The sequence below is a fragment of the Silurus aristotelis genome, assembly GCF_946808225.1.
Source record: "Silurus aristotelis genome assembly, chromosome: 10".
NCBI classification, from domain to species: domain Eukaryota; kingdom Metazoa; phylum Chordata; class Actinopteri; order Siluriformes; family Siluridae; genus Silurus; species Silurus aristotelis.
The window spans coordinates 2779810-2794138 of record NC_139583.1 but is presented as its reverse complement, the minus strand read 5'-3'; the positions used below and the strand labels follow the sequence as shown (position 1 = coordinate 2794138).

General features: G+C 39.5%; 1 protein-coding gene across 8 annotated transcripts in view; it reads right to left on the bottom strand.

Moving 5' to 3' along the window:
- Positions 1-14329, bottom strand: part of veph1 (ventricular zone expressed PH domain-containing 1) — an 88515-nt gene that overhangs the window by 52349 nt on the left and 21837 nt on the right. For 6 of the 8 annotated variants that reach the window (XM_083552320.1, XM_083552323.1, XM_083552326.1 and 3 more), the window contains one exon: positions 3440-3603. In XM_083552320.1, coding sequence (XP_083408446.1) covers positions 3440-3603 — 164 coding nt within the window. The remainder of the gene's footprint in view (positions 1-3439; positions 3604-14329) is intronic. The other 2 variants (XM_083552324.1, XM_083552325.1) reach the window with 2 other exon arrangements.

Below are 14329 nucleotides of genomic sequence, written 5' to 3'. Positions count from 1 at the left end.
AAAAGTAGAAATGGTTCATGGAAAAGCTTAACAACTGTTTTGAACCGTTTTGGTGACTTGTCCTTTCGTGAAAAGCCCGTCTTGTAAATGTAAGTGTATCTGCAACCAAATCGATTCTTCTGTCAGTCTTTGTGGAATGAAAAAACAGTGATTAAATCCACACGAACATATTTGAGCCCGTGCTACGGATGCGGTTTGCGAGCTCTGACTAGTGCGTTTTCTGACCGCCCAATCAAATGACGTGAAAATGCAGATGTTATTGGACGCCTGCAAGATGGCCCCGATGTTGCAAACTCAAAATCCGATTTGGTTACAGCAACAGCTTTATTCTTAAGGATAAAGGGGCTTGTACTCTTGATTCTGAAGGCATCAAGGCAGACGTTGCTGTCCCTGATGGTCTTATTTTACCTCATCCTTCCGGTCTCCAAGCAACGTTGAACAGCCTCAAAACTTGCAGTTTAATACTTTATTGGTCGAACCTGATTCTAAATAACCCCTTGATTTTACAACAGCATGACTCATTATAAATTCCTCCTCTATCATCCTTCCAGCTCATTGCCCAGACTTGTGCAACAACAGCCACATTCAGCCCCTTGTGCCTCCTCCAGTCTCGCTAACACAGACAAGCTACCCTACATTGTTCGTCCTTCGCGTCAGCTGTCGATGTTGTTGCTTTTTAGAAAAGGCCACTGGAGAGCAACCACATTTCCACATTTAGGAAAAATCGTTTTATTTTTCCCTCCCTCTTTCCTGTCACACAATTCTTTCTGCATGCCTGTTTTTTTTTTTTTTACTGATTGAAAACACATTTTCTTGATCTTTCCACATCTGTTCCAGCTAAAAGTGCTGACTCGGGCAGGTGTGTCATTCACACAGTGGCAGACACTGAACTGTCTGATTCACCTCTTTACTGTGAACTGAAATAACTCTCGCTGCATCACATTCTCTCACCACCTTCTTTATTTCCATGTCTGTCCTTCAGCCTTTTCCTTTGCTGCTCCACCTAAAATACCGGATCTCGAGCATGTACACACACACACCTGCTTTTTTATTACACATGCCTCCACACATCCTAACCCTTCACTGACACTGAAAGAGGACACTAGATGAAGCTAAATATATGTGGATAGTGGGAATTGAACGAAGCGTTCGCATCTGCTATGCTAATGATCTGTAATGTAAGAAAGCACAATTCCGAACAATCAACTCAAAGTCACTTGTAGTCAGTCCTGCAAAAGTATTGGGACACCTGACTTTAACAGCCATATGTGGTTCTTCCACAAAATGTTACCACAAACTTGGAGGCACACAATCGTACAGGACGTCCGATTTAGGTTTGAGTGCATGACACTTTCCCTGCACTTGAACTAGGAGACCCAAACCTGTTCCAGCAAGACAATGCCCCTGTGCACAAAGCCAGCACCATGAAGATCTGCTTTACATGGGCCGTATTGGAAGATCTTCTGCTATAGAGCCCTGATTCTTAACCCTACTGAACACATTTGGGATGAATTGGATCCCTGACATACATATTTACGGAATAAAAAGGTGACTTGAGGACATCTTGTGATGGGAGATGACTGGTATGATGTAGCATTGTTACTAATATTTAAAAAAAATTTCTTCAACATCACATCCCTGAGTTTTTCGTTCTTCTCACAGCTATATACACTATATAGACCAAAGTATTGGGATACCTGCCTTTTCCAGTCATTAGAACAAAATGTATGGAGACACATAATTGTATAGTGATGCCTCTGGATGCAGTAGTCTTGACCTTGGAGACACAAACCTGCCCCAGCATGACTATCCCGCAACCTCAAACGCTGATTGCACCTCAGACCTCCTCACCCTCACCTCCATCAGTACCTTCATGACTTCACTAACACGCTTGTAGCCGAATGCATCTCACTCAAATCTCCACAAAATCTAGTGGAACGTCTTCACAGAAGAGTAGAGGTGATTATAACAGAAAATGGGGACCAAACTTAAAGCAGGGTATTCAAAAAGGACATAGAAACCTTACCGTAATTTGTCCACGTAGTGTATACATTTACAATAACAGCATTTAGCAGACGCTAGCAAACTCTTTCAATCGATACATGAACACTGGTTCACTTGGTTACAGACAATAGGGAGGACGCAATCAAACTCTGTTGGGAGGAATAACAGCACAATTTCTAAATAAAATACATAAATACATAAAACAAAAAGAGGAAAAAAAACCCCACGAGTTTCCACTCTAACACGTTTGTTTGAAAACGCAGATTTTGGCCTTCCATCCACACTGAGATGGTGTTTTTAGTCAAGGAAAATGTCGCTTTTTTGCTCTCTGAATTGGATAAGAAAACTCCATGAACAGTTTTTACTGAGTGGATTGTGGAAACGAAGGCTTTCGAAAACGATGATGCATTTTTAGTCATGTGACTGTTGGGAAACGATTGTCATTGTGTATGTTGTGTCACTGCAACAATTAGTTCATATCTAATTCTCTATTTGAGCCACAGAAATGTAACAAAGGCTTACTGAGGGTTCCTGCCAAATAGATTATCTTGTTAAATGGGCATTGAAACAAAACGGAAACATAAAGCCTTGAAATGAATAGCAGAGATGGATTTAAGATTTTAATTCAGTCCAATACATTTTTAGTTGTAAAGCGTTTTTATCAATGGACATTGTCTCAGTCAAAGCAGCTTATCGGTAATCATTTTCTTTCAATCGCTCATCATCAGGCAGAGATTAGTACTTCATTGATCCATGTGCTGGATCAGGATGCAGATTCACCATGACCTGGGTCTTCATAAACCATGAATGGGATGCCAGTGTTTCACAGAGTCACCAGGAAATCTAAATGAACAAAGAAAATTTTTTTGTGGAGATGGAGATTGTTCACTGATCAGGGTCAAGGAAGATCTAAAGCTTATCCTTCGAAGCATGGTGTTAGTCTGGGGGTACACACTGGATCACACACCAACCAGTCCAAGGCATGGAGCATTCATGTCCAGTAACATTTTATTTTTACCAATCCATGCCATCCTTCTGGCATTTTCTTTAAAAAAGACAAGGAATTTGAAGGACAACGACATAGACACGGAAAATATTAAACTTTAGCTCAAGATTAAATATTGGACCATGGAACAAACCATTATTTATAAATAAATGTAATTCACATACAAATACAAATAAATTTGTTCCTCATAATTGTAGGTTTGTCCCTAATGAGTGAGCCAGTGGTGACTGTGGCAAAGAAAAACTCCCTGAGACTTCATGTCGAAGAAACCTTGAGAAGAACCAGACTCAAAAGGGAACCCGTGGATCATCCATGGATGTCTATTCATTTCAGTTCCATCATTGTGGAGGTGAACTGTTCAGTAAGGGTCTTTAGGGTATTCACCACACACACACACACACACACACACACACACACACACACACAAACCTGTGGCTGTTGTTCGGAGATCATCTGAAGCAGTCGGAGTAAGTGTTGTCTGCTCGTCTGATCCAGCTCAGGAATCATTAGTACCAGGTCCTGGATGTGCCTGTGGACTGGATCTGGTTCTAGAGGATACACGGAGGGAAGAACCCGCAGCAGCATGCTGTTACCTAGCAATTAAAAAACGTTAAAGAAGAACCCATGAATAAAACACAGGATAACCTTCTTCTGCTTTCGAGAATGTTTCACCTAGTATTTCATTGTAGTGCAAGTTATCTTACATGTACTGATATATAACTATATTTAACATGTCAAAGCAAATGATATGCAAATGATATGCACACAACTAGTTCACATCAACTTTTGTAAACTGTGTTACTGTTCTTTATCATCCAAATTGTTCACTTACTAATAATAAAAAAAAGGCATGCAGTTTAAGAAAAAAAATTGTGGTGTCGAATACTTTCACTGCGCGGAATTGAATTCAAATTGTCAAATAACAAATTGTCTATTCTGCATATACAACAGCAATTTACCAACAAATTTACGACTAGAAATGTTGAGAGGTCAAATCCCAGAACCACCATGCTGCCTCCGCTGGGCCAATAAGCATTGCTCATATCTAGAGGTCAACCGATTTATTGGTTTTGCAAATTAATCAGCACAGATAGTTGATTGCTGAAACTTTTGGTTATCATCATGTAGAAAATCAATCAACACTCCCTGACTGATTCAAACTCAAAATCCAATAGCACTAATGTATAAATTGAGAAGATCATGCTATGTGATTATGCTATGGTGGAGAACTCTAAGAAAACAGTCAAACTAAGAAAAAAGGATAAATATAGACAGACAAATGCAATAGAAATAAAGGAAAGAAGAAGCACAGCACTTTATCTTCTCCAGGAAAAAGTGTCCATCAACAGCTCGTTCTCATCTGGGAGCGATCCTAAGCTTCCTATAGGTGACTCAGGGCATTAAAAAGAGCTCTGTTTGTAGTCTGAACACAATAAGTTTCCACTGGCACTGGCAAGAATAACAAACATGTGTGGGAACAGGAAGGCCATTGAACCCTCACTGCTGTAGACTCCAGAAGATAAAGTCTGGCCAAATGAGGAAGAAAGGGATGAATTAGCTACCTCATGAACATGAGCCGAGTGGTTTCAATCTATGGATTAAAATCCTATGAATCATATCTGTCACACTGAAATAGGTGCAGTCCTGGTGGTTCATACGTTGAAGAACATGACCACATGGAACTCGAGCTTATTGGATAAACATGTAGCAGGGACTTGGTTGGATTCTTTTTGTTTACTATACATTGAAGCATATTTGGTAATCATTTTCTTTCAATCGCTCATCTTCAGGCAGAGATTAGTTCTTCATTGATCCATGTGCTGGATCAGGATGCAGATCCACCATGACCTGAGTCTTGATAAACCATGAATAAGATGCCAGTGTTTCACAGAGTCACCAGAAAAACCTAAAAACTACAATAAATCTAAATGAACAAAGAACATTTTTGTGGAGATGGAGATTGTTCACTAGTGAGGGTCAAGGTAGATCTAGAGCTTATCCTTTGGAACATGGTGTTATTTACACACTGGATCACACACCAACCAGTCCAAGGCATGGAGCATTTATGTCCAGTAACATTTTATTTTTACCAATCCATGCCATCCTTCTGGCATTTTCTTTTAAATAGACAAGCTATCTGAAGGACAACGACATAGACACAGAAAATAAACTTGAGCTCAAGATCAAACAGAGGACCATGGAACAAACCATTATTCCTCTTCAACATGAGGTTTTCCTGCTCAGGTTTCTCTAGAGCCTTTTCTGGAATACTTGGTATAAAGCAGGAATACACTCTAGATGGAACTCGAGTCCATCACAGGGCACACAATTGCACATTCACACCTGGGGCACATTAGAGTGGTAGATCTGCCTACTGTCATGTTTAAGGGAGGTTGAAGTAAGAAAACCCAAAGGGGAACATGCAAAACCCCACAACGACAGAAACCTGAGCTCGGTATCAAATCAACAAGCTATGAGGCACCGAAGCCACCCATTGTGCCCAAAGCTGGAACTTATTTCCCAAATTTCTGTTGAACTATTGACTAATTCCTCACTCTGAGGAAACCCCAGTTTCTTGCATAACACCCTCGTAATATAAAAAAAAAAAAAAAAAAAAAAAGTAGAAGTACAGATTTCCAGAGCGAGCACCGTTCACTAGATCCATATGCTGGCAATTCATCTAAAAGATGATAGGTCCATCTGCGCTTATAAACACTTTCACAGAATGACTGCATTGCAGGAAAAGGCATGAAGCCAAACACCAGCACTGACTGTTCACCTCTACCGACTAACACACCAAAACTTGACGACAGATTTCCAATACAATATTTACCTCTACCAAACAACCAATTACTCTAAAAACAGTTACACACAAACAAATGAGGTAAACATTAGAATGAAAAACATGGATGGGTTTGAAATGCCTGACATGCAATATTAGTGAATTCTCCAGGCCTGGAATGAGTAATGCTTAAATGATTTTGTTTAGAATGTGCCAGCATTAAAAAGATGTTGCAGCAAAATGTTTTGAACAAACTGTCAAACTTGAGATTGGAAGACATTACTCAAAAAACCAGTGGGGAGGCTAAAAACGTAATCAAATAAAGAATAATACTCCATGTGCCCCATTGTTGTGCAGGCCAACATGGGGTGGTGTAATGAAGCTGAATTACTGTAACCACCAATGGGATTGTTATCATAACATTACATCTCATCCCGAAGTGGGATTGTGGGAGTGGGACTTTATTCCTCTTAATGTACTGAAGGGACGGACCAAACTGACGCCAAAGAACTAGCTCTGAGGAAAGCCAAGTGTGGCCCGCCTAGTGATGGGTTCATGAATCGTTCATGAATGGTTCGTTCACTTTGAACGAGTCTTTAATGTGCCTCAGAAGAGCGGTTATATCTATAAGCTGCATCGTCATATTTTTTAATATTGGAACTATAGTCAAAGTTTGTGTATGTAGATGTGTTGGGGGATCTGCTTATTGAAAATGAACTAAATGACTCAAAGAAAGAGTCGTTCATTTTAATGAATAAGATTCAAAGAAACAAGTCAATAAAATGATCCAAACTTCGCATCACCTGCATCAGGACAAAAACTAGAACATTAGAACACATCGGACAGACTACAACTGACGGCCAACTAGCGTGTACGTTATACGCTGGCGTAATAGAACAGAACTCCCGTACCAGCAGGTGGCAGTAGTCTGTATTTGGCATCCAAACAAGGAAACTCGTTACTAACTGATTTGTGTAGCTTTTTTGATCATGTCTGCTAAGTTGTTAATAGCACTGGCACACTTCTCTTTCTCGCAGACTTGTTCTGCCGCCGATTTGACATGCAGAATCTGTTGCAAAACAGCTGACGACGTCCGACTCGAGCCAACGTTGAGGAACACACCTGAAAAACTAAAGCTGGCCGACACGCAATAACCACCCGACATGGCTTTTTGTGTTTCGGGTTGATACCGCTGGCATCTCCCAACGATACCAATGAAACTATTTGGTTTAATAATAAATGAAACATTGTACATTTTATCAATTTCTAGTCACGTTTAATGGTCTGGAATATCTGAGAGACAGGTTTGTTCCTGTTCCCACTTACAAGGTGGCTTTTACACAATTCCTACATAGGACAATATTTATGGCCCACTGACTTATGGAGATCGGTGCTCCCTGTGACTGTGCGTGCAGCCTTGTGCTGCCATCTGTTGGGCATTACAGCACAAAACTATTCTAGATATTTGTACATATTAATGTACACTTTGTACATATTAATACTGAATAAATCAACAATTTGTCTGAGATGCAATCATTAGACGTTGGAGAAATACAATATTTATTCTTACAAATAGCAATGCTTTTTTTAGACCAGAAAAGCTGATATTTTTGTATTTTCGTCTAGTATTTCATGCTTTTCATTTCACGCTAATCATCGTCCACATGAAATATCTGAAACTGTTTGACATGGAAACATGATCCATGTGGTAAGTCCCTGGCTTGGAACAAAACACACTTAGGATTCTACGAGCAGTTTTGAACAATTTATGACTGTCCGAGGTGAAGAGGTAAATACGTATAGTGGAGTGTTTTAAAAGAGAAGGTCAGCTACACTGCAGGCATCGATTCCAATGTGGAGTTTCGCATTCCACTAAACGTGCTCGTAAATACTCCTTCGATCTGCCAAGACGAGTGTGCGCATACTGTACATGCATGCACGGGGACTCTTGGGTAAAACATCTGGGACGTCAGCGTCAAAAGGGACGTAAGATGAATAAGGTGTCTCAGTCAAATCGGTGTAAAATCAGGTTGTCTGGGTTCGCTGTGGGATTTAAAAGAGAGTCAGAGCACCATCTGGGTGCTTGTTCCTGGTATCATTATTTTAGCTTATGGATTGCATTATGGTCCTGAACGATGTGCATTTTTAATGGAATTTGTATGAAATCCAGATGTGGATTTGATCGAAAAAAGCAATTGGGTCATAAGTCTTTCTTAGCTGTATCGTTATTGTATGTACGATTACAGCAAGGTTATACCTGTGTTGATCATCTCAGTAAAGCTATATCATTGTGGTGCGGAGTCCTGAACTCTGATTAGTCAGAAGGTGTGTATTCATTTTCTAGAACAGTGGATTGGACAGTAGTACAGCTTCACATCTCAGGTTTATCTTCCTGAAATACTATCATTTCTATAGTAATCGTTTGAAGTGAGACATGGATTTATGCCACAGTGCAGACCAAAGAGGGTTCATGCATGAGGTTTATCATAATGGAAAGAGTCTCCAGTTTCATGGGAGCAGAAAGTCCTATGAGCTAAAGCTGTAACTTCTTAGCAATTATATTTTCTTGGTCTTACTGACTTTAAGAAAGAAAGAGGAAAGTAAAGCTGGGGACAGGAAGGCTAATTAACGGTGTAGTTGCGTAAGTTTAGATCTTCCATAACATCGGATCTAACTATAAAGAAAGAAAAGAAAATTGCCATGTTACATACATACATTTTCTTTTTTTAATTTCAGTGTGATTAGAGGGAGTGTTTAAGTGTTTCAGGAAGAGGCAGGTCTTCACCCCTTATTTTTTGAAGATAGCCAATGAATCAGCTGTTTTTTTGTGTTGCAATATTTAGTTCTGAGTTTGAGGCAAATAAATGGAAGAAAGGCTTACTGAGGTTTCATCCAAACCTGTAATACTCATTATCTCATTAAATGGGCGCTAAAACTGTTCAAAAACAAATCTGTAATAAGGGAGCCAGTGTCGACTGTCGCAAACTCAGAGACTCCTAGTCTTCATTACCATCTTCTCCTCATCTTTACAATATCCTTTCATTACAGTTCCATCATTGTTGAGGTGAACTGATCAGTGAGAGGTTTATAAATGTTCATGCAAACTGAGCCATTTTAGCAGACTGTCCAAATCCAGTCTCGAAGTTTTTGATTTGCTCAGAAACTTCATTGCTCTTCCGTTGTTGTGGAACCATCCTTAGCACAGAGTAATCTCCAATTAAAGATCATCAGGATGAATTGGGCAGATATGAAGTGAAGAAAGGAACATTAACTTGATGGAGGGAGAGAGAGAGAGAGAGAGAGAGAGAGAGGGCGAGAGAGAGAGAATAAAGGGGTGACAGGAAAAGAAGAAAGGAATAAGGGATAAACAACATGACGGCGAACTCATCCCTCCTGAATTTGTACATCAGCTTTGCACAGCTACTGGATGCTGGAAGAGAAAACCTTATTGTCATTGACCTCCCATCATGGTGTAGGTGCCAGTGGCATTTCATTTCAACAGCATGTTTCATTCCAACATGGCAGATGATGTGAATCACAGACAACTGTTCTCTATGGGGACAACGAGTCCAGTCTTTTCACACCACCCTGAGTCAGGGCTTGCCAGGAGATTCCCACATTCGAACGACGCCTTTGCACATTCTGCAGGTGGTTTTTACCGACCTTTACATTGGAACTGTGTGTGCGCTACAAAGATAACCATCATGCCTCAGAAACACAAAGAAGGGTACACACTGTGATGAAAAAAGAAAATGTGCTAATGACAGCAAATCAGGGCTTAGCAGTTTACTGGTGTGTGGCTTTGGCAGGATTTGCTGCTGCCATGCTAAACACGTGTCTATCCACATGCTAATTCTTGTGTGCCTGAACGGTGGTGTAAAGTATTTACTGTGCTTCCATTTGTTGGCACATTTGACTCTCTACTCGACTACATTTATGATTTAATAGATGTATTTTTACTTCACTGTATTTGAGTTGACACTGAGCGTCACCATTCAAATTTTCCACCTCTGTTGAAGATGTCCTAAACACACCCCAACCAGCATCTGCTACCTGGGACACCCAAAAAACTAAGAACCAGCCAAATATTCCCCCTCTCTGAGACGAAGAGGTGACTCAAATCACAGTCCGCTCTAACGGCTCTTTGTAACATGATACTTTCATTTTATTGGTTAAAGTGTTCAATCTCTCTTTCATTCGGGCTTGTTGAAGAGGCTTTTTTGTTGATTTTGGTGAATGCAGTGTTGAGGTGTACAGCTTGATTTGTATTTTAGGAAACAAAACCTCACAAATCAACTGTTTTTGTCTTTACACTAACACGTGTGTCTTGGTGTCGAGGACTCGTGCGTCTTTAAGGCTTCATTCAATACGAGTCGAATACTCCAGAAACCGTTCAAATCAGATACTCAAAGACTTTTACTCAAGTCATATTGGAATTGACTTTAGACTTGTAATGAGATAAGTTTCGCAGTAGTAGTAATCTGTTTTTACTCATGGATGATTCTTTACACCTCTGAAGTTTATAAAACTCGGCTTTATATTTGGTGTGAGGCATCGCTGGCATGGAAAACGACATTTGAAAGAGATTAAATTTCTTCCACCTGAAAACCAATACAAAAAACAAGTGTGTTTGAATGGAACCCTGGTGTGTTTCCTTCTTAATCTGGTTCTTTGGGCAGGTAAGAAGGGCATAATGGTCTCTGGCTGCTTCTAATCGAACTCTAGAACGGGTCAGTTAGAGTGAGAAAGCAATTTGACTCGATTCACAAATTGAATCGAACGCGCTGTTTGGTTTTGGATGCTGGTTTTTTTCTTTTTATTATGTTTGGCCAAAACTGAACCGAGCCAAAGAATTGTACTGTAGTGCTGCAGGATCCAGAGATTTGGAACTAAAACAGGATATAATATGCCATTTGTGGTACAGAATGTTTTAATCTTGCTGTTTATGTAATGAAATCGTTTAACTGGCGTGAGCTCTGTGTTTATTGTAATCTGGTGATTACAATGAATGAGTAACGTGGAGAGTTTTTCAGTCCTACACAAACCCGAATCGAACCATTTCTTGGAACAATGTTCTAATATATTGTATCTAATTAATCTGTAGTGAATCTGTCAATACACTGATGTCTAGAAAAATTATGAAACATACATTATATAAAAAAATATATTGAAACTTCTAACTTTTCTGACTTTTTCAGCTGTATGTGCTTCTTCTCAAACGGTTGGAAGCATTTAATTTTACAGAAAGTCTTTGGTTCTGCTAGCATTCAAATTGACCTTCACTTGAACTAGGAGACCCAACCAGGTTCCAGCATGACAATGCCCATGTGCACAAAGCCAGCTCCATGAAGATCTTAACATTGTGTAGAAAATGTAGAAGATTTTCTGCTATAGTGCTATAAACCCTGTTGAACAGTTTTGGGATGAACTGCAATCCAAGCCTTCGCATCTCACCTACGACAGACAAAATTTCACAATATCTAGTAGAACTTCTTCCCAGAAGGGTGCATCAAATAGAGACTAAATGTGGAATGGGGAGTTCAGAAACCACATTCTAAAGTTTTTCCAGTCTTTCTAGTCCCAATTTGCTCTTATAATTCCCTCCACTCTTCTGAGAAGATGTTCCACTAGATTTTTGGAGTGTGCTTGTGAACATTTGTGTTCAGCCACAATGGTGTTAGTAAAGTCAGGTACTGATGTAGGTGAGAATGTGAGGAGCCCTGGGGTGCAGTCAGTCTTTACATTCATCCAGAGATGATCAGAGCTTTACAGCAGGCCACTCAAGATCTTTCTCTCCAAACCATGTAAACCAGATCTTAATAGAGCTCGCTTAGTGTGCAGAGGCATTGGAACAGGTTTGGGTTTCAAAGTTTAAATGAACTTTTTTTATACCGCATCTAAAGACATACTATACAATTGTGTGCCTCAGGAGTAGAACCTTATAGGGCAGTAAAGGTCAGCTGTCCCAATACCTTGGTCTTTAAAGTGTATATAGTATATAAAGTATTCTAATTCTAACATATACAGTATATATATTCTATATATATAGAGTGAGAGAGCTTTGCTAACGGTCTCTGTAGTCCTCAGATGGATTATGATCATCAGTTGTGTGTTGGTTGACTAAAACCAGGGTTGGATCAGTGTACAGAACACATACTATGCACACATGATTATGTTCCACTGCCTAGCTAATGATTTCATTCACGTCATCATCATCAAACATCTCACTGACTTCTTACGTCATAGAAACTCTCCATCATGGTAGACGAAGCTGTAGCTTACATGAGCTGTCTCATCTCAGAGACTTGATCATAAGTGGTCCACTGAGGCTCCGCTCGACTCTTTTACAGAGTTTGACGTATAGGACGCTTGAGTGAGCATGACTAAGAGGAACATGACCACAGTAATGGCTTTATACTGCTCTAAATCACCATTCATCAGGAAACAGCCTGAGTCATTACAGAACCAACAAGTCAATCCAAGGCTCCTCAATCAAGAACCAGACTTCGTCAGGTACTGCTGTAGGTGATGTGAGGAGACCTGGGTTGCATTCAGTATTCCAATTCATCCCATTAGGGTTGAAGTCAGAGCTCTAGAGCAGGAGATCTTCCACTCCAACCCATCTTAAAAGCAGATCTTCATGGAGGTGGCTTTGTGCACAGGAGCATTGTCATGCTAGAACAGGTTTGGGTCATGCTACCTCTCCCAAAGGCATCCAATTCTGTGCTTTCAACTTTGTGTGAACAGTTTGGGGAAGAACCAAATATGGATATGTAGGTGTCCAAATACTTTTGGAAAAACATGGTGTATTTGTTTTTGTCTGAACTAATTTACACGTCTTTTTAATTCCTTCCAAAAAAATTATTTCTTCCACAGAGAGACTATGAGTGTGCATGCTCAAATGTGTGTGTGTGTGTGTGTGTGTGTGTGTGTGTGTGTGTGTGTGTGTGTGTGTGGATGTCTGTTTATTTTCTTCTCTGTTTGTATTCAGTATGGACGAGGCCAAGGTCAGAGGAATAATCGCTCCTCAGCTCTATCGCTCCTTATCAGGGTGAAAGAGGAGCTCTGACCCCTGATCATCTCAGCGGAGTTCAGCAAAGCGCCACCAAGTAACATCAGCGATGGAAATAAAAACATTTAAAGAGTGATTCAATTATTGCGGCACTTTTCTGTTTCACTAATTCCACATTTACAAATCTGTAATGCTATCTGAATTTTTCAGGATCATGCAAAGTTTTCTTGAAGATCAGGAGAAGATGAAAAACATACTTTCTCACTGATATTATTGCAAAAACAATACAATAAATACAATATACAATAAATCATTAGAAATTTCTTAATGTCCGTGGACCGGATGATTAACCACTTTCGAGTATATGATAATGAATTTTATTTATTGATTGCAGAAACATTTTTACAGAGAATGTAGAGTTAGTTGGGAAATACTATTCGTTCATGTATATTTCTGTGAATTTATAGATTAGTATCATTTGCAAATTAGTTGCTGCGATTTTTATATAAACGAAATGTATTTCGGTTGCAAACCAAATAAATGAACATTCTGTGAAATTTAGTAATTTAATTTAAATGCCTTTATTTTTAACTGTAATTTTTGCCTTTTATCTCGTTTAGTGGGCGTGGCCAAATGGCTTTGACATCATCGCACTAAGTTAGTTTGGTTTGTCAGTAACATTTACACACAACTTGACCAAAAGATTGATAAACAAGCCGTGATAAATGTCTAATAAAGGTCTAAATTCGGAGAAAGCACTGAATAAATCATTAAATGGCAAATGTTTTTTCACATTTTTTGAAGAAAACAATCAAAATAAAAATGTTACCTTTAAGAGCAACATGACATCATTATCTTCAAATCACTTGAACGGAAGGATAAAAGCAAGATGGTGGTAAATTAAAGAAACGGAGACTCGAAAATCTGAGAAGAATGGGAAAAGTTTGAGGAATGAAAAGTTGGAAAATTAGGAAGACTGGAAAGACGTGTAAAAGAACAGGAAGAATAAGATCACAAGGAATACTACAAAGACTTGAAAAGAATGGAAAGACAGGATGACTGGGGGGATGAAAAGAACTGGAAGAATTGGAAGACTATGGAGAATATTTATTGTGAAGACTGGAATTGGGAGGATGTGAGGACTAAGAGAGAATAACTGGGGAACGACAAGGAGATTGCTTGAGAATGGGAAGAATATGAAGACTAAAGACAAAAGGAAGACTGAAAAGACTGGGAAGGATTGAAAAGATTGATAGAAAATGGGAAGACTGATAAAACTGGCAAGAAGAGAAAGAATAGGGTGACTAGGGAAAAATGAGAAGAATGGGAAAAGTAGGAAAACGAGGAATACTGTAGAGAATGGAGAACAGGCAGACTAGGAAGTCTGGGATGTCTGTGGAGAATGGGTAGAATAATAAGACGAGAAACGAAAGACTGGACAAATTGGAATTGGATTGAGAAACTGGGGCAAGTGGGAAAACTGGGAAGACTGAGAAGAACTGGGGGAAAAACAAAAAGACTGGGA